The 27,896-nt window shown below is 45.6% G+C and overlaps 2 protein-coding genes and 1 long non-coding RNA gene across 11 annotated transcripts in view; 1 reads left to right on the forward strand and 2 right to left on the reverse strand.

Annotated features, from left to right (window-relative positions):
• The window catches only part of EYA3 (EYA transcriptional coactivator and phosphatase 3), a 43,977-nt gene extending 27,695 nt beyond the window's left edge, over positions 1 to 16,282 (reverse strand). For 3 of the 9 annotated variants that reach the window (XM_031595060.2, XM_090124082.1, XM_031595059.2), the window contains exons 1-2: positions 15,940 to 16,282; positions 1,425 to 1,519 (exon numbers count right to left, since the gene is read on the reverse strand). In XM_031595060.2, the coding sequence (XP_031450920.2) occupies positions 1,425 to 1,519; positions 15,940 to 15,982 (138 nt within the window). In that variant the 5' untranslated portion in view covers positions 15,983 to 16,282. Of the gene's footprint in view, positions 1 to 1,424; positions 1,520 to 7,566; positions 7,659 to 9,838; positions 9,978 to 15,596; positions 15,878 to 15,939 lie in introns of those variants that run through there. The other 6 variants (XM_031595064.2, XM_031595062.2, XM_090124079.1 and 3 more) reach the window with 5 other exon arrangements.
• Positions 16,283 to 16,528: 246 nt separating this feature from the next.
• PTAFR (platelet activating factor receptor) lies at positions 16,529 to 26,080 on the reverse strand. The gene is made up of 3 exons (XM_031595067.2): positions 25,492 to 26,080; positions 22,958 to 23,137; positions 16,529 to 20,221 (listed from the first exon to the last, which is right to left on the reverse strand). Exon 3 carries the CDS (start codon positions 20,191 to 20,193, stop codon positions 19,117 to 19,119), a length of 1,077 nt encoding a protein of 358 aa, XP_031450927.2. The 5' UTR covers positions 20,194 to 20,221; positions 22,958 to 23,137; positions 25,492 to 26,080; the 3' UTR covers positions 16,529 to 19,116.
• On the forward strand, positions 25,528 to 27,572 carry LOC149915119 (uncharacterized). Its single transcript, XR_016459770.1, has 3 exons — positions 25,528 to 25,607; positions 26,282 to 26,364; positions 27,158 to 27,572. It is a non-coding gene; the product is annotated as an uncharacterized LOC149915119 (long non-coding RNA).
• The last annotated feature ends 324 nt before the right edge of the window (positions 27,573 to 27,896 follow it).

Below are 27,896 nucleotides of genomic sequence, written 5' to 3' on the forward strand. Positions count from 1 at the left end.
GGTGTCTGCAATGCATGTAACACAAGTTCACCAGCCCTTACAAAAAGACTTTTGTCATTTTCTGGCATTCGGGATTAAATTAAGTATTGCATCAAATGAGAGATTACTACAAGAGATCACTTCTAAAAGCTAAATAATAGCACTTTTTAAGCTTTTTTGTCATAGAAAAGGTCACTTTTGGTCACTTTTGTCCAAACTTTCCTTTGCTCTCTTACTTCCCGTGTCTGTTTCAAAACACTGAGCCTTACATATACTTTTCCACTTTAAATTGAGATCTGAAAGGGGAAGAAACATCCAAAAATAAAGACAAAAGTCTCGCCTGTTTAGTATCCCTGGAAGCAGTATGGTGCACTAAATGGAGGGAGTAAAATGCATTTAACTCCAAGTCTGATGATTTTCCTACAGGCTCCCTTCCAGATTCAGTCATCAACAGTTTGCAGTGACAATTATTAGGAAAAGAAAAATCATTTGAGAAAGAAAACAAGTTTGTGCAGTATCAATTCTGGGTTTCAAAGCTGAAAAGATGATACTACATCACACAGCTGCGATCAGTATAGTCTCAAATTCTGTCTCAGAATGAATGAGCAGCAAAAGGTACCGAAATGAAATTAGCAAGAAAACCTTCAGCAAACAATTCAAGTGTCTGCTTAAGGGTAATGCTGTCATGTGCCAAAAACAAGCTGTGCTCCATCTCTTATGCCCTTATAAAGGTTTATAAACCTTCTAAGGGTTTATAAAGACAATTTTGGTTATGTAAAGATGTAATAACAGATGTTTCCTTTTTTAATTTAAGTTTAAATCCTGCAGACATTCATTCTGCTGATTAGCCTCACGTTTTGTGCACAGACACTTGTAATAATCTGCATGCTGTGTCAAGCAGTATAACTTTAATTATTTACCTTCACGTCATACCATAGTAATAACCATTCCAAACAGAACTTATGTGATGTTCTAAAATCAATATTTTTTTAATGTGGACAGCATTGCAAATATCTAAGAAGTCTGGACAGCAATTCCTATCTTAAGATATACCTACCTACATCAATGCCCTGTTCAGTTAAGGATTTTAAATAATGTTCTCCAGCAGCAGATACAATGGCATGCTTAGGGTTGTGGAACCTTTTCAAGATCTTAAGCACAAGAAGTATTAAAGACTATTTACATGGTAACAGCCAGCACGTTGATTCTGCCATTAAAACAGCGATTTTTAATTTCTTCTAGGATTATAAATGGTAAAACAGATAATTATTAGGCATAATTTTACATAGGAACACTACAGACTTTAGGCATACGTTCCTTTTATTACTGTTTTAATAACGGACAGCCTTACTGTCCACTATTAAATAAAATAACTGCATACTGAATTTGTGAGATCACTGATTAGTTTTACATGCTCATCTTCAGTATTATTTAAATGTACTTACTGGTTGCTCGGGTAAATCTTGTGGCTCTTCCATGGGTATTATTATTTTAATGCTTAAATGATTCAAATCGTGTCCTTCTCGGCAGTCTTCAAAGCCTGTCAAAAAAAGGTGTTCATAGCTTTATGTACTTTTGGGGGGACTTATCATTTAGGCTATCAGAGAATGGTAATTGTTATATATTCCACCCACAAGCTTTCTAAACTCGTGTTGCCATCTCCCAAGTAAGAGACAAAATTCATATACGGAAAGATTTCATAAACAAGGGATTTAGCTTTAAGCTTCAACTTACAGACATTTTTCATCACGTGGCACATTTCTACATCACTTGCTCGTACCATATTGACCACAGAAGCTAACGTGTCGATCAGACACGTGCACCATGATTTTAAAGACACTTTAAATGATCGAGTCTGGTCTACTAGGTCAGTAAACAGAGTGATTCAATCTAACCTGTTTTAATTTAGAACATTTATATAACAAACACAACATAAAAAAAAAAAAAAAATCAGGACAAGAGCGTACACCTAAATGTATTTACACACAGCACTGCTTATTGTCAAATTCACAAAGAGAGCTTATTATTCCAACTGCACCCCTCAAAAAAGAGGTGTTTGATGAGCATGTGCTTCCAAAAAGTAGCAGACGGTAACCCAGTCACATATTTAGCACAGAGTTCCTATATACTGCACCAAAAAGTTGCTGTAAGCAAGGCTTTATATCCAAGAAAATAAAATTTTGCAGGTTGCTGTCATCACTTTATTAACTTTTTGCTACATGCTGGACAACAGATGAAGGCATGCATCCTCTCCAGCTCTGCCAGACCAACATTCACTGACCAGCTGACCGTATATTGTCTTCTGGGATCCCCTCTTCCCAGAGCCCACCCAGCACAGCTGTCCCCTATATGGGCATTATGTGTGTTATGGCACACACAGCAAATCCTGCATGGGTTATAGCAGTTAGAGGAAAAGCAGAAAAATCCTCAGTGGTTCAGAGGAAATCAAATATAGCACCTGTAATTCCTCTGCTGAGTTACAATCTATTCCTGCCTCCGGAGCCACAAAAACATTGCCATGTACCTCAGTGGGAACATGGAAAGGTGTAATAAATCCATATTATCCATGGAAACACACTGCATTTCTTTTCCCTTACAAAAGGAATGCTAAAAGATCTTAAATGCCAGGGTAACACTGCACTGAGGGTTTGAGTATTTTCCAAGGCCACCTCCCATAATTAAGGATTACTTATAATTACCTTCACTGCCTTAACTGGGAAACAACTGAATTTGCACCAAAGCTTTCCAGTAACTCCATATCTTCTCCAGCAACATCATATACTTACAAGAAAGTATGCAAAACAAAGGGATACTGTCACCATTCCAACTTTCACCCTCAGTTTTAACTGTTAACTATTTGAAATACAAAAACCCATTTCCTTCTATTTTATTTCTTTTGAATAGAGATAATACAGAAAACTCAAGATACAAGAGAAGCTGTGGCATTCAGAAGTTATAACTACAAGCGTGGAATACAAATGCCAACAGCAACGATGTTTGAATTTGGTATCACATGAGTCTGGTCCCACCCCTTGTCCTTTGATTTTATAGTTTCATTGCATACTTTCTTATAAAACTCCAAAACTGAACTCTTCAGTATGGAAAAAAAATCACTGCCACACTGTCTTCTAGAGAATCTACAGCTCCAGAAACAGCAGGTGGGGCAGAGGATCTCTCAGTGTTTTCGCAGAAAGGAAGGCAGAACAATCAGAAGCAGCAGCGTGCATTTCTGGGTGACAGAGATGTGCTTAAGCAGCACACCTGGACTTGCTAGGAGCAACAGGGCTGTTCTTTAGTAAAGGTTTCCTATGCCAGTTTCAGCTGGAGCTGCTGAGGAAGGAAAAGCTCCTGCTCCTCCCTTACCTCCAGCAACCCACTCTTGCTCACATGATACCCTTCCTCTGTGCCTGGCTGCCAAAGGCTGGATTTGATCTTGTGCTATAGAAAAAAAAAACAATAAAACACAAAAAAAAACACACAGGAAAGAGCCACCGAAACACAGCACTTCTGCTAAGTTCCTTCCACTGGGGTCAGCTCCAGCCTCACAGAGACCCATGTTTAAGGGAGCCACAGGAGGGGAAAACAGGCAAGCGCACACAAGTCGGAGCACAGGATGTCCTTTCCCATTAACAGTCACTGTAACATTATGGCTTCATTTACTCTTTTATTTACTTTTCACATTGCCAAAACCAGGGATGCACACTCAGCTGTGACACTTGTCTGACTCAGTGGCCTTTCAGCCTGGATCACCCACCCTGCACGGGTGCAGAGAGCTGCTGTGCCCTGAACTCGCCTCCACGAGCATCCAGGGATACAGGGGGGCAGAGAGGGAAGAACCCCACTCCATGCTTCTGGCAGGCTTGGCTCACACTGCAGGGAGGCAGAGCAGAGCAGCTGCCAGCTACAGCTGTACCTGGGAGGAGGCTGCAGGGAGCACTGCACTGTTTCTTTCCCTGTGCCTTCCAGCAGGGCTGAATCCTTCTCATCCCCAGCAGCCTGCTTTGGACACAGCACCACTGAGCACTGCCAGCTGGGTGCAGTACTTGGCTTTACAAAAAGCAACCCCAGCACCTTGCACCTGCTCAGCTTAAACTTGGTGGATTATCTGACTGGGCAAACAGTTGATTATTAAAAGTTCAAGGCCAACAGCTGGTTTTTGGTAGTTGTTTTTTGTGGGTTTTTTTTTTTTCATCATCTCAAACTTCAGCATTAGATTTTTAACTTACATAAAACTCAAGGCAGCTGTGCTTTAGATAAGCTTACCACACAGTTTCTATTATCAAACATTTTTAAACCTTAGGCAACCACAACAGAAGAGATACCAAAGCAGATCTGCAATAGCTTCGGTACCCATCTTGTGGCAGTTGTGCCATGACCAGAGGTGACCACATCATTGCCATGCAAGGAACACCAACTGCCATCAGTCCTCCTCCCCTTCCCACTGCAAAACCACAGCTTCCCAACTGCTTGCTATCCTTAGAAAAGAAACTGGAAATCAATAGTTTTGGGAGCAGCTGGGTTTGGTCACTTTTCCTGTCTACATTTTGATTGTACTTTGGGGGAGGGGGAGGTCTGGGAGGTTCACCGACTCATAGAATGGCCTGGGTTGAAAAGGACCACAATGTTCATCTAATTTCAACCCCCTGCTATGTGCAGGGTCACCAACCAGCAGACCAGGCTGCCCAGAGCCACATCCAGCCTGGCCTTGAATGCCTCCAGGGATGGGGCATCCACAGCCTCCTTGGGCAACCTGTTCCAGTGCCTCACCATCCTCTGGGTGAAAAACTTCCTCCAATCTAACCTAAACCTCCCCTGTCTCACTTTAAAACCATTCCCCCTTGTCCTATCACTATCCACCCTCGTAAGCAGCCGTTCCCTCTCCTGTTTTATATGCTCCCTTCAAGTACTGGAAGGCCACAATGAGGTCTCTCCAAGCTAAACAGACCCAGTTCCCTCAACCTTTCCTCATAGGAGAGGTGCTCCAGCCCTCTGACCATCTCAGTGCCCTCCTTTGGACCCGCTCTAAGAGCTCCATGTCCTTCCTGTACTGGGGGCTCCAGACCTGGACACAGCACTGCAGATGGGGCCTCTTGAGAGCTGAGCAGAGGGAGACAATCACCTCCCTGTCCCTGCTGGCCACCCCTTTTTTAAGGTAGCCCAGAACACAGTTGGCCTGCCTTACACACTGCTGGCTCATGTCCAGCTGCTGCTTCTGATGGTCAGAATACTTCCATGGGGCACTGGGCTTATGAATGAAAAGGCTTCGACAAAACACAACCAGTTGTGCCATGAGTTAGCACGTTAGCACAGTGAAAGAAACATCCTGAAAAATGAAGAAGACAAGACTCCAAAAAGCTGGAAACATATGCTTCTTTCCTATGGAGAATGCTTTTCATTATTTACCTCTAATATCTGAATTAAACAACAGTTTTCGATTTAAATTGGATTTGCTGAATAGCCAAGTCAGCTAAATCTCCACTTGCCCAGCACACCAGTGGTGTGCAATAGCCAGGAGAGGTGTTTTGCACATCAGGTCATTTTGCATGCTCAATTTATTGAAACACATTACATAAAGTTCAAAGCAAGGCATTAAAGCATAGATATGGATTAGAGACTTACACAAATTTGTCATCTGCTTTCTGTTCTGCATAATATCACAGTGCTAACTTCCTACTGAAGGTCCAGGTAGTTTCTTTCAATAAATTCTATTTTTAAAATCCCCAAATGCAAAATCTATATTGATCAAATTCTTCCAAACCTGATATTATAGTTGTAATTTCCAAAAGCTACCAGCTATTAGCATCAGGTTGGACTGCTATTTACTTTAATTTTGTTTATTTCAAGCCCACCTGCTTTGGCTTCATATAAAGGAACAGTTCTCATCTCAAGCTGCAAATAATTAAAGTCGAGGATAATGTGATAAAACCAACAAGCTGTTATTATAATGATTAGAAAGAAAAAAAAGCTGCTTGAGCATGGTTTTGTTTTACTTCAAAATAGCCACTACTTCCTTTAGAAAAAAAATCTAAGTCGACTTAATGAAATTAAAACTATTACATAGAAATTGAAACAGAATGCTTCGTTAGGATATGTGTAACAATGGGACCTACGCTGTTATTTCCATTCCTCATTTACTCAAGAGCCAGAAGTTACCATGAAGAGAAGTGAAATCTATGAATTAAGCAACAGAAGAGTCTAAGCTTCTTATTTTTTCCAATGGAGCACGCCCCTGCACAGAACTTCCCTGTTCCACAGCAATGTTTCTTCACTATTTTCTCCTTCCTCATATTCCAGCATCCCCATACCACACTGTGACACTATTTCATCACTCATGCTGTCAAAACACTTTTAACTTGATATCCCAAATAGCCAAACTTGCATTCTGCCTGCACCCAGACAGCAAACCGAGCTCTTTTCCTAAGAGCTCCCATAAGAGTGGGAAGAACAGGCACTCATCACAGCTTGTGCAGAATATCCTGTTTTGCTCTTGATTAAAGATCACAGGAATGACAGCACCAGGCTGGCTGCTGGGTTGGGTGGTACACTGAGATGGCTCCTTTGGGAACAGTCAGCAATTGAACTATTTAGAATCCTGTGCTTTGTTTGTCTTTCCTTTAGGCAAGAAGAAAATAAAAATGCTTTTAACACTGTACCATCACAACACAAACCAAGTGAATGAGTAAACAGACGCCCTGACCCGTAAAACATTCTGTCTGCTATGTCTGAGTACAAATTCAAAACGCTTCAAAGAGGCTGAGAAGGAAAGGTGTGTAACACAACAGTGCAGCTGCAGTGCCATGCAAGGACAGCAAGGACAGACAGCGACAAGCAGGAGCCCAGCTTTCCTCCTCCACTAAGAAACAAAGCATTTGCTTTCACAAGCAGAGCTACAAATAGTACCATGAATGATGTACTTCACACGATGTTCACAAGTTAACTCACAAATCACAGAATTGCTCAGTTTGGAAAAGAACTTCAAGATCATCAAGTCCAACCTCAACCTAACCATACTACCCCTAACAACCCACTGTTAAATCATATCCCTGAGCACCACAACCAGAGGGTAACACCACACCCAGATGTGACACACTAAAGCTAAGCATTTGGTGTTGGACAGTCTGGAAAACACAGATGCAGTAAGAGGGAAAAGGAAGTGGGATTTCTAACTCCAAAACGTGAGAGCCCCAACTCCTTCTGACTAACACTGCCAGCATCCATCTCCTCAGGCAGCAGTCTTTGCTCTGCAGAACTAAAACTCTCCCCAGAATCCATCTGTAAGGCAGTTTACAATATGTCAAGTTTCAGTTTGTTAAATCCACCTGTTTTAAGTACAGTTCTCCAGTACATCCTTTTTTTTTTTTTGTCACCACAGGGAGCAGCCTTTTGAAAAAATGCAGCAGAGCTGATGAATGAAAACAGTGCCAGACAGCAGCCTGCTGATCTCCTATCTCTAACAGCTCAGCAAATCTCATGGCAAAGATTTCTGCTTGACTGTTCTTTGCTTTTCCTCCATCCCCACATACACACACACCCACCCACACACAACACGGACTGCCCAAATATTGTGACAAACACCAGAGAACAAACCTTTGCTGTGAGATCTGCTGGATTGTTTGCTGCTCTCTACGCTCGATCTCTCTCTCCGTCTTTATTAACTGGGGAAGACTCGGAATAAAAACCTGCAAAAGTTATAGGGAAGGCAGATTATGTGTCTCATCTGTGAGAGTGGCCACGACAAGCATGTAAACACAGTCCTGGAGGACTTCAGGTTCATGGTTTGATCAAAATTTCATAATCTAAAAGTGAGGAGTGAGGGAGGACAGTGTGGTATATAAGAATGGAGGAATTCAACGCTGTAATACAAACACACATTTAGCTTAAGCACTGCTCACTTCACTAGCAGGAACTTTCATGTTCTTTTTCTCAAATCCCCGTAGCATTACTGATGTTAAGGCTGTCTGCAGTGCCAGTGACATACAGACAGCCTGCCTGCCCTGCTCTTACACAACTCTCTTCAATTTGATTTTGAAACCCAACAGGGAAATTTTTAAATGGGGAAATGCACTGTGTTGGTTTTTTTTTCCCATAAAAAGAATAACTGGAAATAACAGCTTCATCTTTGAGCAAAACAGCTCCCACTGAGCCCAGAAACAGGGCAATGATTTCTTCTAGACAGATCTAAGTCACAGCTCACTGAACTGAAGTGTTATGCACCAGCTTTTACTTACAAAGCACAGCACAATGACTTAAACACACACAAGGAAAGTAACAAAGCCAATTCCACTCCTCTTTTCGTAAGAATTTAACTCGTACCACGACTAAACAGACTGCTTTTCTAAAACAGCTCGCACACATTTTTGTGGTTTAGGTAACTGATAACTGGGTTGCAAACTTCAGGAGCTGCAGCTCTGGAGCAAAAAAAAGGCATCAAAAATGATGTTTGTCTGAAGAGGTTGTTTTAAAAACAAACTTTCAAATGATAGAGCATATTGTCTCCCATTTCCAGACACTACTTTCAACCCATCAAAATAGGTTTGGAAATTTCCTGAACATTTACCCACAAGAGACTGAAGTTTTAAATCATGTATCACTCAGAAAAAGAACCCAGCATCATATCAACTGTGGAAAAAATGGAATTATTGATGTTATGCAGCTGTAAACTTTATTCTCACTGAGAGATTTCACTAACACAGACAGCATCACACTGCCAGGAAACCAAGCTACAGTTCTGTTAGAGAGAAACTCAGCTGTCACCATAATTATACTTAAAAGGTGGCACTGCAGTAAATTTACATATTTCTCTTGCTATTTTGCAAGAGAGGCAGCCATGGCATTTATCACAGTGCAATCAGTCCTGAGGACATCTGTAGCTATTTGTGTCTTAGCAACAACAGTTGCTGGAGTAACCTGCTCAAAAAAAAAAATCATTAAGGAAAGAATGAAGTACTGGATATTTGAGATTCTTTACTCAGGAAAAAAAGTTTAAACGACTGTGTGCGATGCTCAGCAACTGTCGCTGTTTCTAATTAAGCACACTCATTATACCACTCCCTCCCATAGCATCAGTGCTGCTGGCATAGGCAGTGGCAGCACCACCAGTGCCGTGTTGCCTTCGGGCACAGCTGTGGGATCCCTGTGCTCAAAGGACTGTGGAGGAGACATCCCTGCCTTGCCCTCTATCTCCAACACTGATGTGTTTCCCATGAAGCACAGAATGGTTGGGTTGGAAGTGACTTCAGAGCCCACCCAGCCCAAACCCCTGCTGTGAGCTGGATGCCCCCGCTAGCTTGGGCTGCCCAGGGCCCATCCATGGCCTCAGGCACCTCCAGGGATGGGGCACCCACAGCTCTGTGTTAGCTGCTGAGCAGGGCTGGTGATGGAGCAGTGAAGGCCACAGGTAAAGCTGATACATTCAATGTCTTTCTTACTTCAGGCTTTACTGTCAAGGCCTGCTCTCAGGTCTTCCAAGTCCTTGTGCTCAGTGGCAGGGCTGGGAGGAGGAGAGCATCTGTACAGACAGCTGGTGACCCTGGGGCCAGTTCTCTCAGGAAGCTCTGCTGGAGGCTGCAGCGAAGGTCACTGCTTCCCACTCAGGGAGTGTATATGAGCCAAGGCTAGTACCTTGGGTGCCCACTTGAGCACCAGTGCAGCTGAGCTGTGGGCTGTGCCTAGACAGCCACCTGTCACCAACCCACAACCTGATGTCCCAGGCAGCCACAGAGCAGAGCTGTCAGCACAGGGCCACCTGGCACACAGGCTGCTGCTTGGCCGTGGCTGCTGTTTCCAAACCTGAGCCTGAGACTGATGTCATTTCTCAGCCTGACCTCAAGTTTGCCCTAATGTGGGCCCCTCTGCAGACCTCTTGCCTTCATCCAGCTTGTCCCATTCACCGCTTGGGTGTTGAGGGAGGTATCCTTGCTGGTGAGGATGCTGCTGCTGCTGCCTTGCTGTCACACTCAGCACTCCTTCCCCAGGGGTTAGCATGTCCCTGCTGCTTCCTGACACGATCAATGGTACAAAAATATTAGGTTAGAGCATGCCATAAAAAAGCCTGCATCCATACATGTCCATAAGACCAAACAAATGGAAGGAGGAGGGAGCCAATGTCATGGCAGGGGTTAAGGGTGCTCTCAACTTCTGAAAGGTCATATCAATATAGGGAGATCACTGATGACTGAAAAAGAGCAAACGTGCCCTTCAAAACAAGCAATAAGGGAAATACAGGCCACTCAGAGTTGCCTTAATGGGTCAGAGGACTGCAGAGCAAATCTAAATGGAGACCATTCCCACAACTTGAAGTGCAAGAAAGTGGCTGGGAATAGACAGAATGGGTTCACCAAAAGCAAATGCTTCCTGACTGCCATTCCTGACGAGAGGCAGATTGACTCTGTGGAAGAAGAAAGCTGTAAATATTCTGTAACTTGATTTTAGTAACACAAAGTCACTCAGCATACTTGCAAACAAACAGGGCAGGTAAAACTATGAACAGACGGATAAAAAACCCTCTGGACTGTCACGTTCACAGTACAGCAATTAGGGTCTACAATCTAACTGGTGGTTAAAGCAACCTACAAGAGCAGTTACATGAAGCAACGTGAGCATTTTGATCATGAGCAAGGTTATGGGACAGAATACTCTTTTACCCTGTCTGTGGATGACAACAAGCTGAAGCTCAAATGCCTGAAAAGCGAAAACTGCAAGAACTGCGACATGCTGCAAGTGTGGGCTGGCAGAAACCCTCCAGCATTCAACACCAACAAGTACAGTGTGCTAAACCAGGGATGCAGTAACCCCAAGCAGCAGGGCTGGGATCCAACTGGAAGGTCACAGATAAGCAGAAAAGGAACTGGAGATCCTGGTGGACAAAAAGTTGAACAAGAGTCACCTGTAAGACCTAGCATCAATGAAAGCTACCTTCTTCTACTGCTTCAGGCATCATGTGAAACAGGTCCTTTAACCTTTTGGTATGTTGCTTAACTACATGAGGAAACAAACAAGATCAAGAAGATATCTTCATTACTGTGAATACACTTCCCTTCAGATCTTATTGTTGAGAATTAATTCCTATCCAGACAACAAATAAATCCTAGCAAAAACAATGCTGCGTGTTCTGAAGTTTCTGACTATTGTAGGCTTATATCTGGACTGTGGATGTGGACAAATTAAGCACTAAGTTTTTGTTTTACTAATATATTTATAACTAACTGAGTCACAGCAAGTGGTAGCACGTATTTGATATCTAACTCACACCAGTTGCAAAGTGAACCACATTACACAAACTACCGCAGAGGTTATAAAAAACTGTTTAGCCTTACACTCTGTTAAGCTGCAATCAGATTTCCTTAACAGCTGGGCTGAGCACAACCCATTTTTGCAGCTCAGCATGCTCTGTTAGCTGTGTCACTTGTGACTGCATGCCCACTCCCAGCTGTGACTAACAGGACTGGAGTTCTGGCAGAAGCACCAACACCCTCAGCCTCACCTCCTGCTCTTTCTCTTCTGCAAGCAATAGAATCACAGAATGGTTGGGTAGGATGGAACCTTGAAGTCCCCCAAACCCTGCCATGGGCTTGTTGCCCCCCTCTAGGTCGGATATCCTCTTACTCACCTAATGCAACAGATAGTCTTTGAAAAACAACAGCCCACAATGTTTTCTGCTGTCTTTTATCTCCAAAAGCTGTATCATTGACTTATCTGGGGTTCTTGGCTTCCTTCGGGCCAGTTAAGTGTAAGTATTCTTCATTTCCTGGCTTAAAAAGTATCTTTCTTCTTCATATGTAAAAATGCCAACCTAGCAGCAGGCTTGGCATGGCAGAGAGAAAGAATGGGTTCAATGGAAAAAGAAGAAAATGCTTGTCTGCACAGCTCTGCAGAATACTGGGAAGGTAACAAAGAGAAGAAGTACTTCTTATTACCTTTGAGCCCCGTTATCATCCACAAAGGTGAACTTCTCTCCCTGAGCTCCAAAAGTCTTAGATGGACTGAAAACAAAGGTTTAACACACAGAAAAACCAAGGCAGTGGCGTCTGAAGTTTCAAGAACTCTTACAGTGGTACTGAACAAAATTATTGCAAATGAGACCAAATTTCTGTGCAAAATTCTAAAGCCTTGAATTCAATAGAATTGTTTTCTCTGACAGTATTATCCCCAATTCACATACGAGAAAAAAATGTTTTTACCAGAAAAGAAGTGCGGGGAAACTTTTTCTAGTAAACCTATGATTAAGCCTAATTCAGAATACTGCCACACAGTCCTGAAAAGAGCTGACATTTTCCTCTGTTCTGAAAAGTAATTAATCACCTATTTTTCCAAACGATACTCATACTGAATATGCAGTATTCTTTGTTCATCTCAAATCACTTGTAATTAAGGAAGAATTTCTTATGCTTTCCCAAATACAGGAGGGCAACCAAAACCATCATGGAAAAGAAATAAGCAAAAGACTATTCTGTAAAATCTTCAAAAGGAAGTTACTGGGATGGGAGAACAGCTTTCTAGATAGGCATAAACTTCAGGACAGACCATCTGCTGCAGAACTGAACTACCATTTAATTGCCTCTGAAATTGGATGACCCACATTCTTAATTCCAAAGTTTATCTAAGAGATTAAAAAAGATCCCAGAATGATTCCACGCACTGAAAAAGCAGCAAAGACATGCTGTGTTTTCTTCCCACAGCACTATTCTCAACACCAGGTTTGGTTAACATGTTAGGAAGGAATGTGACTCCATGCAGCACCACCTGAACTGAAGTTCCAGATGCAGCTGTAAGATGGAAGAAAAAATTGGAAGTTACTCCTTCAGGACAATGCTGATGAGCACCTTGCTTTGCTGCCCTTTAACAAATTAAAAACCTCTGGACAAATTAAGACAGAAGAAAAAAAAGGAATAAATTAAAGATAAGACAAAGCAAGGAAAAGCTGAAAAATGCCTCATACAACTACCCATTGTGCACTGCTGGTCATGGTTCAGGTGATCAAAGAAAACGAGCTGCTGCTAAAGACAGCAGTGCCTGGAGGTGAGTTGCCTGTAAGCACTGCTGGCTGTGAGATCATACAGAAAATATCAAATCCTCACAGTTCCCCTTAAGGCACTCAGAAATTTCCCTACACCTCCTTCCTGACAGATCCTTGTACATTTGCAGAGCAGAAATTTAAAAGATTCCTATTTCTGACAAATACGAATACTGGCTCTGTGTTACTCATGTCCATCCTCAAATAACAACTGCTGTAAATCTCGAATCTTGATGCATAACGTGACTCACACAAAAACAGACTACTTTCAGGTTCTTCATTCACTTAACAAACCACAACAGTATGTGTACCCATTTATAGCTATCCTTCAGTACATGAAAGCGAGGACACAGTACACTTAATTTGCTGGAGAGATACTCCAACTCATTAACACAAAACATGGAAACCCTTTTACTAAAACACAGACATAATCAATTCAAAACCCATCCAGACACCTCAACTTCTATCAGGCAGAATTTTGAGAAGCTATAAATCCTTCAGAAGTCAGTAATTACTTGGGAATTATTACAGAGTTGCACACATCTGTGAGAGGGAAGTGACAGTTTTGCAATTCAGTCTGTCCCATCAACCAACAACACACAGTTACCAAGGTGCCACAACTGCCACTGACGTTGCATGGAAGAACTGAGATACAGGCAAAAGCCACAGGACACCATGCACTACTTCTAGTGGCTTGTGCACTGCTAGACCTTCACCTCAACTGCCTTTTAAAGGTTACAAGTGAGGATGAAGCTGCCTAATGTTGGCCTTTTAGTGAAAACTGGACTGCAGAACTGCATAAGCACAAAGTAACACCCAGAGATGATTTTAAAAAATCACAAAAGTTAATAGGTACACAGTTAGGTATGTAGGCCCGTAGCTTTGCAAACTGAGCAAACTAAATAATCTTTATGCATTTTTTAAGCTGTTAATTATGAAAACAGTGACTTGAGGCAGGCAGATTGCTGTGATTCTAAACAAAAGCCTATCTCATTTGGTACAATGAATTTAGGATAATCTGAAAAAAGTCACGGAACCAAATAACCAAGGCAGATGACAACTGTACAAATCTTATCCTAATAGCAAATATGATTGAGTTTTAATTGCAGTCTGGAAGTTACCAGGCTACAGACTAAGTGCATCACAGGAACAAAAGTAGAGCTAGCTCCATACAGAAAAAGAGGCCTGGTATGATGATCCATCTATCCATCTGACTTACTGTAGATACTCCACATCAAGGACTAGCTTCAGTATGGAAGCAATTTAGCCTCACCATGCAGCAGAAGCCAAATAAGGCACTCTACCACAGAGCTGGCTCCACATAAAGCTTCAGCAATTCTGCACAGCAAGCGTTACACCACAGAGAAGTGGTGGATGCCCCGTCCCCAGAGTTATTCAAGGTTAGACTGGATGGGGCTCTGAGCAACCTGATCGAGATGTAAATGTCCCTGTGTGTGCACCACAAGGGAATTGAAGTAGGTGAAGACCTTTAAAGAACCCATCCAACTCAAAGTAATCTATGATTCTACAAACCAGGCATATCAAGAAGAGCTGATCTGAGTCCAACACAGCTATGAGGCCCAGCTGATCACGGCATTGCCAAGCCCAAACACATCCTCTTGGAAATGTCTGCACAAGCTCTGGTGCGAGCCCATACGAAACCCATCCAGACAAAATCGTGCAGGTATGTTTACAGATAATAAGAACGTACCCAGACAGTGCCAACAAAGCTGGTAACAGGGCTAAAGACATGACCTACAAGAGAACACTTGGGTTGTCCCAAGTCCCAGTCTGGAAGAGAAGAGGCCAAGAGACGGCCTCAATGCTCCCTGCAGCTTCCTGGGGAGAGGAGGTACAGAGGAAGGTGTTTAGTCTCTTCTCTCTACAACCAGTGGCAGGACATGTGGGAAGAGCACAAAGCTGCACAAGGGGAGGTTCAGACTGGACATTAGAAGAAATTTCTTCTCCAGGAGGCTGGTCAAACACTGGGACAGGCTTCCTAGCAGGATGGTTGATGTCCCATTCCTGCTGGTTTCAAGAGGCATTTGGGTAATGCCCTCAATGGTATGCTTTAGCTTTTGGTTAGCCCTGAAATGGTTGGGTGGTTGGACGAGATGATCTGTGGGGTGACCTCACTGCTGCCTTCCGGTACTTAAAGTGTTTATAAACAAGATGGAAATTGGCTTTTTAATATGGCATAACAGCAATAGATCAAGGGGAACCGTTTCAAATTAAAAGAGGGGAGATCTAGGTTAGATGTGAGGAGAAATTCTTTGCTCAGACACTGCTGCCCAGAGCTGTGGATACCCCATTCCTGGAGGTGTCCCAGGCCAAGGATGGGCCCTGAGCAGCCCAACCTAGTGGGGGCACTCAGCCACGGCAAGGGTTTGGGCTGGGGGAGGGGGTTGAGGTCCCTTCTAACCCAACTATTCTGTGATTCTGTTATCAATATGGTCTTGTCCAAAGGAACTATTCTATTAATTGCCTCCCTGCAAAGCCGCCACAGGCTGAGCAAGGCTGCCTTGAGCAGGAGCTCCACACAGCTGATGGCCGTGCAGACGATCCACGAGGCCCAGGCACACCGCAAGCCGTGCTCCCCGGTTACCTCACAAACTGTTCCTCGCTCCCGAGCTCAGGGAGCCGGACAGCCTCTTCCCACAGCTCTCGGATGCTCCCCAGCGCCCTCAGGAGGCAGCGGGACTCCCAGGAGCACCACTCCGGGCTGGGCCAGCGGTACCCCGCGGCCGAGTGCTGGGCTCTAACCCGACGCCATCGCCCGAGCGGCCCTGGGCACCTCCTCAGGCCCGCGGGAAAAGCGGTAACGGAGCCACGCGCTCCTCCCGCCCCCCCGAGCCGCGGCCCGTTGGGCCTGAAGGGCCGGAGAGGCGGCGGGGATGAACGACAGAGGTCCCGCGTAGCGCAGCCGGGCACACTCGACGATCTCTTACCGAGAAGCGGCCCCACAGCCGCGCCCGGGAACGCGTCCCGCATCCGACATGGCAGCGGCGGCCCCACGGCTCCGCAGCCGCAACGCGACCCGGAAGCAGAACGCGGCTGCACCGGAAGTGACGTCACCGCCGCCCGAGGGCCGAGGCCGTGCGCGCCAGGGGAGGCTGAGGGGAGGCTGAGGGGAGGCTGAGGGGAGGCTGAGGGGAGGCTGAGGGGAGGCTGAGGGGAGGCTGAGGGGAGGCTGAGGGGAGGCTGAGGGGAGGCTGAGGGGAGGCGGGGTGTTTATCGCTGCGCCGCGCTTCTGTCTTTATTTTCTCTTGGTACGGGCATTGCGATAGCAGTTATGTGAAATAACTTGACACTTTTCGGCCTGAGTGTTAAAGCGGTAGGGTGCGTGTGGAAAACTTCCCGTGTGTGTAGGTCACCGGCTGGGGGTTTCCTCAGGTTTGCTTCTTGGCAGCTCAGATGTGCTTCAGAAGTTGTGGGGTTTTTTTACAGGTCAAAACTTGCTGATTTTGCTTCAGTGTCACCTTTTGTGATGATTCATGTGGTGATAGAGAGAAAACAAAAACAGCAAAAGGAGCAAGAATACACCATCAAATCAGTTTTGTGTGGTATCAAAGCATTTAAGTGTAAATACAGAAAGATGAGGAGAAAGGAGACCTGAAAGGCAATGCATTTGGGAAACGCTTTATTTAGAAGAACATTTGAGGATTCCTTTCATTGCAAATCAAAACCGTGTCCTGCAACACTGCTGTAAAACAAGTAATTCCAGGAACAGAAGTAGAAGGTCAAACTTCTTTTAAAATGCCTTTTTGCTGACTTAATTATTGCAACATAATCTCGTGAAGAGTCCTCAGAATTCTTTCACTGTTTAACCTTTCCCTTAGAAGCAAGTTTACATTCGTTCTTTGGATCTCACGCTTGCCTTACAGTTGGTTTCTGTGGAGTATTTGCCTTCTGTGTGTATTTACAAACAGTAAGTTACCCAAACTGTACACTCCACTGCAAGTTTCCCAGCAATCTATAGAAGACGACCATGAACTTCCACATTTCTACACAAAACAATCCCTTTCCATTTCCTCCAAGAGTTGCCAAACTCGAGCTGTCCAGTGCTTTAGCATCTGTGAAGCAAGAGAGATCTACTGTCACGTGGGTAGTGAGGAGAAAAGCTTTTCCAACCAGAATGTGCCATCTCAGGAGGGCAAAATACAGAAGCACATTCCTCCAGCTCCCAGGATTTAGACTTTTAAATGAAGTATTATGATCCTTGTTGTGCACTGGGTGACTGCGGATATGGAGCAAAGCTTTGAACGCGGCCGAGGGACATGACCAGGCAAAAGTCTCTACAAAATGATGCCAGCAGAGTACAGAACCAGGAGGGACCGCATTTGACTTATGATCACATTCTGCCCTCTGCCTGGTACAGGACCTGGAGAGCACAGCTCACTATCAGGGGTGACATTAAAAAGAGAAAAGCATTTTAGTTCCTTTGCTCATTTACACACATAAGCACAAAAGCTGCTCGAAGAACTGCAGGAGGTACAGCTGAAGGATACCCATCTTCACTGAAGCATAGACAGGTCTGATAGTAATGTTGGTCCTATATTTGTAAAGCTCATCTTTCACCTTCTCCTCATAACTGATGGGCATACGAAGGCTGCTGACAACGCATATAAATCACGAGTATTGCCATGTCAGATAGACTTTTCTTATATTACCACCCAGACTCTCCCATGCAGTTTGAGGAACCAAAAAAATTATTGTTAAAAACAAGTAGCTTCCCTTCCTTGCCCTGCCCAATTTCCTGTGCTGGATTGAGTAATTACAGTCAGAAAAAGAAACCTCAATTGTCTCATGACTTGTAACAGAAATGGGCACCCCTGGAAAACTACCCTAGGGCCCTGCTGGCTGCTGCCAGCCCTGAGTGAAGAGTCTCAAGTCTTTCACAATTGCATGAATTACATCTCTGCAAAGGGCACTGCATCACTATGCATCACTGATTTACTCAGAAAGTGCCGTGACCCAACCTAATACTTCAATTGTGGTAGATTATCAAGAACCAGTCAGCTTCTTTTCTTCATAGCAGAAATAAAAAGGCTAGAGGAAGGACAATGCACAGTTGCTTTTTACAATCCTCATTTAAATAAATAAGAACAAAGATAGAGAAGCATTTGAAGTTTTTTGTCTTCTCCTAATAATGCCCATGCTGACAGCAGTCTTCTGTTACCCAGAGCATCCAAAATGAGGTGGGATCTCCACAGGCACAAAATTACCAGCCAACCAAAAACTACCAATTCGAGTGCAAGAGGCCACTTACTTTCCAGTTCTGCAGTCATACAAGAAACCAGGGCAGGCAGCAGCCCCTTTTGGGGAGCTGGTTTGGGATGGGGGTTGAGGCACTGCCAATTTCTCTTTCTTGTGTTGCCTTTGTCCAGTGACTTGCCTGATACAAAAGCTGTGAGCAAAGACAGTTCATAACAGCTGCTCAGAAATATTACTTGATTATGTTAGCAGCTCAGCACGTTCAACCAGGTTGTTTAGAAGTCTTACAGCTCCAATACTGGGCTTTTCCTGGAAGCTGAGCAGGCAAAGGACCAGGCATGGTGCTATCAGGGCTGACATAATGTATAATTTCAGTGTACTTTGCTCATGGCAGACACTCACTGCATTTCTTTCAGGTAAAAGCAGATTGCCTGAGCTGCTCTCAGTGCCCACAGCACAGACAGAAGGTGCTTTTCTCACAGATTTTGACAAGTTTCAGTTCTGCCAGTTAAGAGTGATAGAAGAAATCATAGAACAACAGAAGTTGGAAGGGAAATCTGAGTCCACCTGGTCCAATCCCTGCTTCAGTAGGGACACCCAGAGCCTCTTCCCCAGCAGCACATCCATTTGGCTTATAAAGATCTCCAAGGAGAAGATTCTCTGGGCAACCTGTGCCAGTGCTCCATCAGCCTCACATTAAAAAGTTCTCCCTAATGTTCAGGGTGAACCTCCTTTGTTCCAGTTTATGCACATTGCCTCCTGTCCTGTCACAAATGGGTGTTCATTCTTCTGTCTAACAAGAAAAATGAGAAGTAATATTCTGGTCCTGTCATGTCCCTCTGTGCCTTCGTTTGAGAAAAGATGAGTGACTCATTCATGCACTTCAGTCTCTGCAGTCAAAACCGACTGACCTAGAATCCAAAGGCATCCTCTTGGTGAATGGTGCCCTCAATCACCGTATCTGTGGTTTGCCTGGAGCACTTGCGACTCCCTTTCATGCTTTTCAGATTTTGTGATACGTGCTTCTGGAACTTCTTGGTGAGGAAGCAGTAGATGACTGGGTCCAACACACAGTTCATACTCATGAGGCACAAAGTCACCTGGTGAGCATCATTGAGCTGCTGGCGCAAGGGACGGTTTTCCTTCTCCCATTGCTCCAGAACAGTCAGTGTCCAGGGCAGGTCCACAATGTGATGAGGCACAAAACTTACGATGAACACAACCAGCACAGTGCAAACCATCCAGAGTGCCCTTTGCTTTACATGAGCGTTCTTCCGCTGCTGCCCTGATTTGGAAAACAGGGTCCTGATAATGATGATGTTCCAAGCTAGGATAAATAGGAAAATGATGTAGAAGATGGTGCAGATGATGACATGAATGACAAGAACAGGTGTAACATTACCACTAGAGTTATAGTGCTCAAAGCAACGTGTATAATTATGTGAGTCAGTTTTCTCCACATTCATATTATCATCAAAAAAAAAATACAAAGCACTGCCCACTATTATGATCCAGATAGCTGCTGATAGAAAGATACCCCTTCTCTGGGTGGTGAACTGAGCTGCTTTAATGGGATTCGTCACAGCTTGGTAACGGTTGTATGTAATGACCATCAGGAAGGCAACAGAAGCATAGGTGTTCACAAAAAATAAACAGCCAGCCACATTACAGAGGAACTTGGGCATGATCCAGTCCCCGTGGTGGTGATAGTAAACAATCCACAATGGCATTGTAACCAGGAAGAGCAGGTCAGCTACTGTCAGGTTCAGCATAAATATCTTGATTTCATTGAGTTTCTTTGTGGGGTAAATACGGCTGAAAATCCAGAGCACGTAGCTGTTGGCGACAAAGCCCAGAATGAAAATGATGCTGTAGAAAACAGTGAAGAGGCTGTAGCGAAACTCAGAGTCTATTGGGCACCCATTGCCTGCAGTATCATCTTTGCCCTCTCCAGACATCGTGCTGTTGAACGGACACGTGCGAACCATGATTTCCTGCTGTAGCTTTTCTTCTTACCTGAAAATAAGAAGCATAAAATGAGCTTTGTGCCATTGCTAAGCCAAAGCTCAGTTTTCAATTTCAGCTGTCTGGAACCACAGGAATTTTGCCCTGTACCCTGGTTCAAGGTCCACGCACCTACTCTGTCCCCTTGGGTCCTGTCATCTATCCCATTTCCTCATCATACTATCCTTATTTTTTGCTACAGTGCTGATCTCAGATCACCAATCTCAAAAGACTTCTGCATGAAGGTTCATATAACAGATAAAATCATCTCCTACTCTCCTCCCAGCTACACGGACCGAGCTTCTTCATCTTTTACTATAGGCATACAGGGTTTTCTTGATTCTTAGCTACAGTTCTCTTTCTTTAAAGCCCGCTAGTTTTTGGCTGTGCCCTCATTCTGAATGCAGGCTTTTCTTAAATCGATTTGGCTCTTTTTTTTTTTTCCCCTATCATTCCTGCATCAAATACAATTGGAGCAGCAGCAGTTCTGTGCTTTCCACTGAAAGTAACTGACCGTCACCAAAGAGATGCCTTCAGGATTTTAATATTACGTCAGTTAGCAGTTCTTCAGACCTTACATGCAGCTTTGGCATCACATTTCTGCATCATCAGTATGATCTGTGTTCTTGTCTCAGGTCTGGGTGGGATTCAGACCGATCCCTTGCATACTCCAACCTGCTTATTTCACCATACGGAAGACATAAGGCCTGCTCTTCTCCCTAGCACCAGCGCCCTGTTTGACACTGCACAGGCACTCACATCTCCCAGGCCTGCAGATCTGCTGTTTTTTGCTCCCTTAGGAAGTTAGAGGAAGATGACTGACTATCGCAGAGTCGCTGCTTTGTTGTGGTGAGCCACCAAAAAGAGTGTGAGGCTGCTCATTCACATCACACAGGGCTTGTAACTAATCCAAGCCAACGCAGGGTTTGTAAAATGTGGAACATGGTGGTTTACCATGTAAATTGTGCCACCAGTCACAATGCCTAAACTTCCTGTGCAAATTACGAAGGCAAAGCCGAGTGCTGCGCATTGCAGTGTGCTTGCTGTGCTCTGCCAGCCCTATGGACACCAAGCGTTTCACAGCAAGCTTCCTCCTGGGCAAGCACCCTTCTGCCTCAAAACTGCATCTTCCCTAGCAGCAGGGGCACGAAACCCTCTCTGAGACACTTTTGTGCCCACATGCTGTTGGTTCCTCATTTGTGGCACTGCAGTTTTCCTCTCCAAATAGGGAAGTCATCTCTACCTCAAGAAAACTGCCTGTTTCCTCAGAACACTCTGCAAATACCTTTGTACTTCTTTGTACTTCCCAGTTGGGAGGAGAGGACGGCAGCAATCACCTGTCCCTCCTTACTCCTCAAAGGTGCTTTATGGACATGACAACTCTGGATGCCCATGACCTGCCATGGGTCTTTCCCATTGCTGCTGGCTGCTCTGCTCCCTGTTCTGATTTTTGCAGGGCTCAAGGCAAGTCCTGCTGTTTTCTCCTGGCTCCATTTCTGCACCCTCATTTATAGATGAAAATTGCTCTCCTGCTCAATGGGGACCCACCCCAGGTAAAGACATGAGACAACTGGGAGGGTTTGCATCCCTGGCTCAGGGGGCAGCAGGCATAGACACTTCAGGCAAGGGGTGAAGAGAGACTCATGGGGACATCTGTGCTTGATAGGCACTCTTCTAATGGCAGAATAAGAAGTAAAATGAAGTCCTAATTACCTAAGATCATTAGAGACCTCATGGTTGCTTCAAATCTATATCCTAAACTCACTGTTCTGACTGGCTGCCACCTTCAGCAAATAGTTCTGCTATTTGGGGCTGGGATCTTTGATGTTACCCACAAAGTCAGTTTGGGCTCTGCCGCAGTGAAATCCCTCCACCCCTGCATGTCTTCTGCTGCACACTGGGGCTCTATGAACTTCCTTGCTGTCTTTTTCCAGACTTGCCCTCAGCTGCCGGATTGAGCAGACAGGTGCTAAGGAATTTAAAGCTCTGCATCCCCCACCTGCAAAGCCCAAGGAAGACAGGTTTGGGCTAAGGGGCTGCACTCTGACTGGAGAGATGAATCGAAGGATGTGCTCTAAGTTGTTAACTGCTCTGGCAAAGGTGCAGGATGGGCGGTAGGAGAGGACGATGCCTTCTACAGCTCTGGCAGGGCTTGGTCAAACTCAACTACCTTGGCAGTAGTTGGCTGAGCAGTGCCAATGCTGAGGTCCTTCAGGGATCTCAGGAGAGTTTTTCCCTTCTTGTTTGCCAAGCCAGATGTTCTACATCATGGCACCACTCCCCTCCAAACTTATTCAACACCAATTTTACTCTTCAGCCACAGCAACCATATGGTCATCTCACTCAGTCTCTCCTCTTGAGGCAGTTCCCCTTTATATAAAACACAAACGTTCTCTGTGCCAGCAGGAGGGAAAAGTGGTGATTGAGTCCAGGCTGGCAACTATGGGTCCCATTCCCAGTTGCACCAAGCTGCTCATCCCTGGTAGCTGTAGCCCAAAGCCACTGCCCAGTACATTTGTGCACCAGCTGATAATCCCCAGAGCTTCCTATCATCAGGTCTACTGTGTGCAGAACTAGAGGTGGAAGTTGCCAGCTGCACAGGAGAGTGGCTGGAACAAACACAGACTCTGGTCCCAGTCTCTCCAATGGGCCATGCTCTCCCAGTAAGGATTTGCTGGCTGATGGCACCGACATAAGAAAAACATCTTTCAGCAGGAGTAGCATCAAGAAAATCTCTTTTGGACTTACCACAAAGGGATTCAGTGCAATATGTCCATCTTCAGATCTAATAGAAATCGGTGTTTTATTGAAGGTGCTCAGTCCTCTTCTAAGTTTTACATTCTCTGACCACGGTCTGAAAGGTCTCGAGGGCAGCTCTCAAGGAGAGGACACCAGAATGAAAGCAACTGCAACATGACTGCAGAGTCACTAAAGAGGAAATGTGTGACATCAGCTCAAAGGAAATGAGAAATAAAATAGCCTTGTAGAGGAAAGGCAATCAACCGCAGCAAAGATCTGGAAAGTCCTTAGAGCTGTTTCCTCAAAACATCTTCTGATTATCCCAAAAGAAGGCAGAGTTGGAATTTTCCTTTAAATGCAGAACAGGAATCCACTCTTTGTCCATGGGATCAGATAGCATTTGAACATCCTTCTTCTAAATAGATGAATGGCAGAAGCCAGAAGAGTTTTGACCCAATAACTCAAAGAAAAGGAAATGCCATGAGACTCATATACTTCACAGACAGACTCTTTCTCTACCAGAGTCTCCTTCACATTTGTGTTCGGTATAAACAGACCTAGGAATATAGCCATGCCACATCTCCTTTCATCTCAGGGACTTTCAGCAGGCACTGGGACACAACAGCATGTCAGACCTTCTCCTGGATCACTCGCCATCACATTCTGACCACCACGATTGGGGCAGCCTGAGGAGCACTCATCACAGGGATGCAAATCAATGCGGTGCTCAGGAGGATGCCAGTGACAAGCAAAACTGCAGGTACGGCCCCAGGTAGGCCAGCACATTCCGAATGCAGCTCCCATGCTGGGAGTTACTCTGCCCTCCATGCAGGAGGCATGTGTGTGCACAGCCTAGCAGTGCTGTGAAGGTGAACAAAAGGCCCCGATCCTCCTCGGAGCGGCCAGAGCCCCATTTGTGTCCTGCCCATGACAGTAATTCTGGGAACTTAAATTAAAAACAAATTAAAAGCACTCCAGGGAGGCTGGCTGGCAACTGTGGCTTTGGACAGAGCAGCCAGTGAGGATATCTTGTCACGGGAGGAAGGGGACCATTAGCAAAGGCTGCAAAACTGCAAAACAAAGTGTGCTGTCCTGCACAGCCAAGTTCTTAGAGGAAATGAAAGCCCAAGAGGTCTGGAGCTGGGGAGGAGTTCTGGTCAGAAATCACTCCCTGCTCTTCTGGGACTGCGCCACTGCTATTTCTGAATGTGTGACATTGAATCCAGCCTTTAAATGCATGGTGGTTTCAGGAGCCCAACTTACAGAGCAGTCCGGGTCTTCCAGACCTGGGGAAGCACACAAAGTCTGCCTGCACTGAATGCCATCTTGAACATGCCTTTAGTTTTATTATTAAAAAAAAAAAGAAATCTAATCTTTTTTTTTTTTTTTTTTTACTATAATTGATTCCCATGTGATGCTGGTAATTAACATTAATGATACTTTTGCTTGCTGTATCCGGGACACTGGATCCTGGAGCAGCTTTTCCAATTGATGCTGGTTGGGGCCAACATCTGGCTGGAAGGCAGTGGGATGCTCCCCTGGTTCCTGGCACCACATCAGCACTTTCTGAGCAAGCACTTGCTCCTATCATGCACAGAGATGGGTGCTGCTTCCTTGTATGCACTGTGACCCTGGCAGTTTTTCTTAAGCTCATTCCCTTGAGACAGAGCCTGTTAGCAGAATACCCATTTATGACCACAGCTTAGTTTTGCAGACACGATGGTTTAGAAAATATGATCTCATTAGCAAATCCCTGGAGATCATTTTATTAGTGGTGAAAAACTCAGCATGGAGTGCAAGCAGAGTGACAGCAGTTAGCAGGTGGGCTCTGCACACACTCTCAACTGCTTTGTTCAGTGACAAGGGCAGCAAATAGAAACACCACGAAGTACCAGTGCTGAGCTGCTGCCAGCGGGACGAGAGCAGTGCGGTGCTGCGTGCAGGGCAGGAACACAGGTGAGCGTGAGCCCTGCTGGTCCCAGGCAATGGGTGAGCTCTGCAGACGTGCACAAGCCAGGCAGACTCTAGATGGTTTTGTTACCCCGTACCCGTCGGCATCAGGGTTTGAACATTGCAGCTCAGGGCTGCTCTGAATGGAAGCTTTGCCTCTGCACCCCTCTGGGCAGGAAATCCCCATGCACTGACACTGAGTGCAGGGCTCTCCAGCACAACGACTGTAGAGAGAGCTGTGCTCGCTTCCCAGAAGCCCAGAAGACGTGTTGGTGTCTTCTCCTTGTTACAGAGATGGCATTAAAACACAGCCCCCAGACAAACAGCAACAGACTGCCTGCCATCGCCACATCCCTGCAATTCCACTGCTGTCTGTGGTTGTGAGCTCTCAGCAGGGCACAGGAAAGTGCCACCACTCAGGGCACAGACACACACATCTACTGGGGGCACCCAGGCAGAGAGGGTGAGGGCAGCTTCAGGCTAGAGACCTCCTGGGGATGCGCAGCCAGCCTGCATCCCACCACCACGACACAGAGCAGAAAGAGCTGGTGAGCTTGGAAGGGAGGAGAGCAGAAGGGATGGGATGCCCTTACCTTGTGCCTATCCAACCCAGCAGATGCTGGTCCTCCGTAAGCAGCAGCAGCGTGCCAGGCCTGGAGAAGCTCTGTCAGGAGGAGCAGGGACGGGAAAAGAAGGCGCTGGTCCTCAGGTGGGTGACTCACTTCCCTCTTGGCACTTGCAACACGGCTCCGACATGCCCCAGCCACACCCTGGTGCACACCACGGATCTCACAGGGAAATGGCTGTGCAGGACAGAGGCTCACTACTCTCTGGCATCATCCTGTGCCCTGGGATGGGGCAGCCCCACCTACAGCAGCTCCATGCCAGGGGTTCGGGCTCAGCATCCTCTGGGCTTCTCATTCCCTTCCAGGCACGGGGGGGCAGCCAGCACAGCACTCCATGCTTGTTCCAACATCTCAGCAGCAGCTGACTTGCAGTGAGGCACTGTGTCGGTATGAGGCTACTCAGTGTGGGAGTCCCAGAGGACGATGGGGAAACGTTGGCCAGAAAACCACCCCACCTTATGGCAGCAAGTTCCCTTGCCCTCATGGCAGCTCCTGTCCCACCACTTAGGGAAGAAAGGATGGATGGAACACCCTTTCTTTGGAGCCCTTGGCTCTTTGGCTTGCTGCCATAGCCCCAGGGCAATGGTCAGGTTTCACCTGGGGTTTCCCCAGGTGTGCTCCCATATTGCATAGACTACAGGCATAACACCAGTCTGAGTCACTCGTGCTGTAATGAGATTCCACATTTCCTTCTGCTGCCTGCATTCATCACAGGCTGTTTAACAAGGAAACGCTGCTTTTTCTCTCTCTTAACAAGAGCCAGCACTGGTTTCTGCAAGGAAGGAGGCATGAGGATTCTGAGAGCTGGGACAGCCCCAAAGGGAAGAACAACCACTGCTGGTAGGTGCACAGAAGTATGCTGGAAGTGCATCATACCCAACCTGGGCTGTTACCAGAAGGAACAGACACAGCCTACGGTCACACAACTCCCCATCTAAGCCTGCTGGACATCCAGCTGCTCTGTTGGAACCACAACAATTGCACTGGACCATTTGCCAGCATCATTTTCCTTTACCACTCCTCGTCATCAAAATACACTCACATAAACTCCATTCCATCCAGGTCAATGTGGCAAAGTGCCCGGACAGGGTGTGCCTGCAGCTGAAGAGGATGCACCCGATAAGATGGGTGATAGATAAATCCCATCCGTTATTTTCAACTTACATCCTTGCTTGCTTTGGTGAGAACACTGTTTTGCACGTGAGGCAAAAGCAAGGGACTTTGCACCTTAGGTTCATGTTAATATTAATGCTATTTGGCAGGTCATCCTTCCATTCTGGCTTGGAGGAGAGGCCGTGTGGTTTTCTGATGGGGATGGCTGAAACAAAAATGAATTTTTTTTGTAATCCGGGAGAAGGATACAAAAGATAACATGAGGACTTTAGAACGAGAGATAATGGCCTTAGATTGCAACATAAAGAGAACTTCAGGTTGGATATTAGGAACAGTTTTTCCAAGAGAGCAGTGATGCAGTGACACAGGCTGCACAGGGTGTGGTGGGGTCACCATCCCTGGAGGTGCTCCAGAGCCACAGGGATGTGGCACTGAAGGACGGGGGCAGCGGTGGGGGTGGGGATGGACTTTGGGATCTCAGAGGTATTTTCCAACCTTAGTGATTCTGACTTCTCTGCAGCTGTAGGACACGTGGATATCTCAGATGGGAAATCTCAATGAAACAGGCTGTCAGAGAGGCTGGCAATGTGAAGAGTCCAGCTCAGTGGTATGGAAGAGGTCAAGCTGCAGATCTCCTGCTAGAAATGAAAGACTCAGTTCTCCCAAAGCATGTAGCCATTCTTGCCCAAGGAGTCTGGAGCCTTTCTGTGCCCTTTTTGTGCACAAAACCAAGTCCAAGCAGCAAAAGGCATTGCTAAAACTGCAGGAGCTGCCAGCAGCCAGAGGAGCACAGCACTCCAGCAGCAGAGTTCTGGGAAATGAAGAGAGATCTCAGCCCCCAGGGCAGCCATGCATGCTGTCAGGCCCTGGGGAAGCACGTTGGTACACAAGATAAGAGACAACGCCTGCCTCCCATTTGTGTGAATCGCAGCTGCCCGACCAGAGGAGGCCTTGCTTGCTTCTATCTCCATTTGTAAGAAGAAAAGGAAGCCATGACAGGCCTGTGTGTTCTAGATAACAGCACTGCAACAGCCAAATTCTTTGTGAAGGAAACTTGCTATGCTAAAGCCCAACCTCTCACAGTTTCAGATGTTTTGAGAGAGCATAGTCTAGCACAAACACCTCCTATTTGGAGGAAGAGGACCTGCCCTCCATCTCTCCTACCTGGGTCCTTCTATCCAGCATTGCCATACCTATAGGTAATCCCCCAGAGCTACAGTTATGCTCCTGAAATAGGCAGGGTAGGAAAAAGAGGAGTT

Source organism: Phasianus colchicus, chromosome 24, assembly GCF_987193195.1.
Source record: "Phasianus colchicus chromosome 24, bPhaCol1.hap1.1, whole genome shotgun sequence".
Classification (NCBI taxonomy): Eukaryota; Metazoa; Chordata; class Aves; order Galliformes; family Phasianidae; genus Phasianus; species Phasianus colchicus.

Excerpts from the sequence above, each read along its gene's own strand:
- PTAFR (XM_031595067.2), bottom strand. The coding sequence starts at position 20,193 with ATGGTTCGCACGTGTCCGTTCAACAGCACGATGTCTGGAGAGGGCAAA.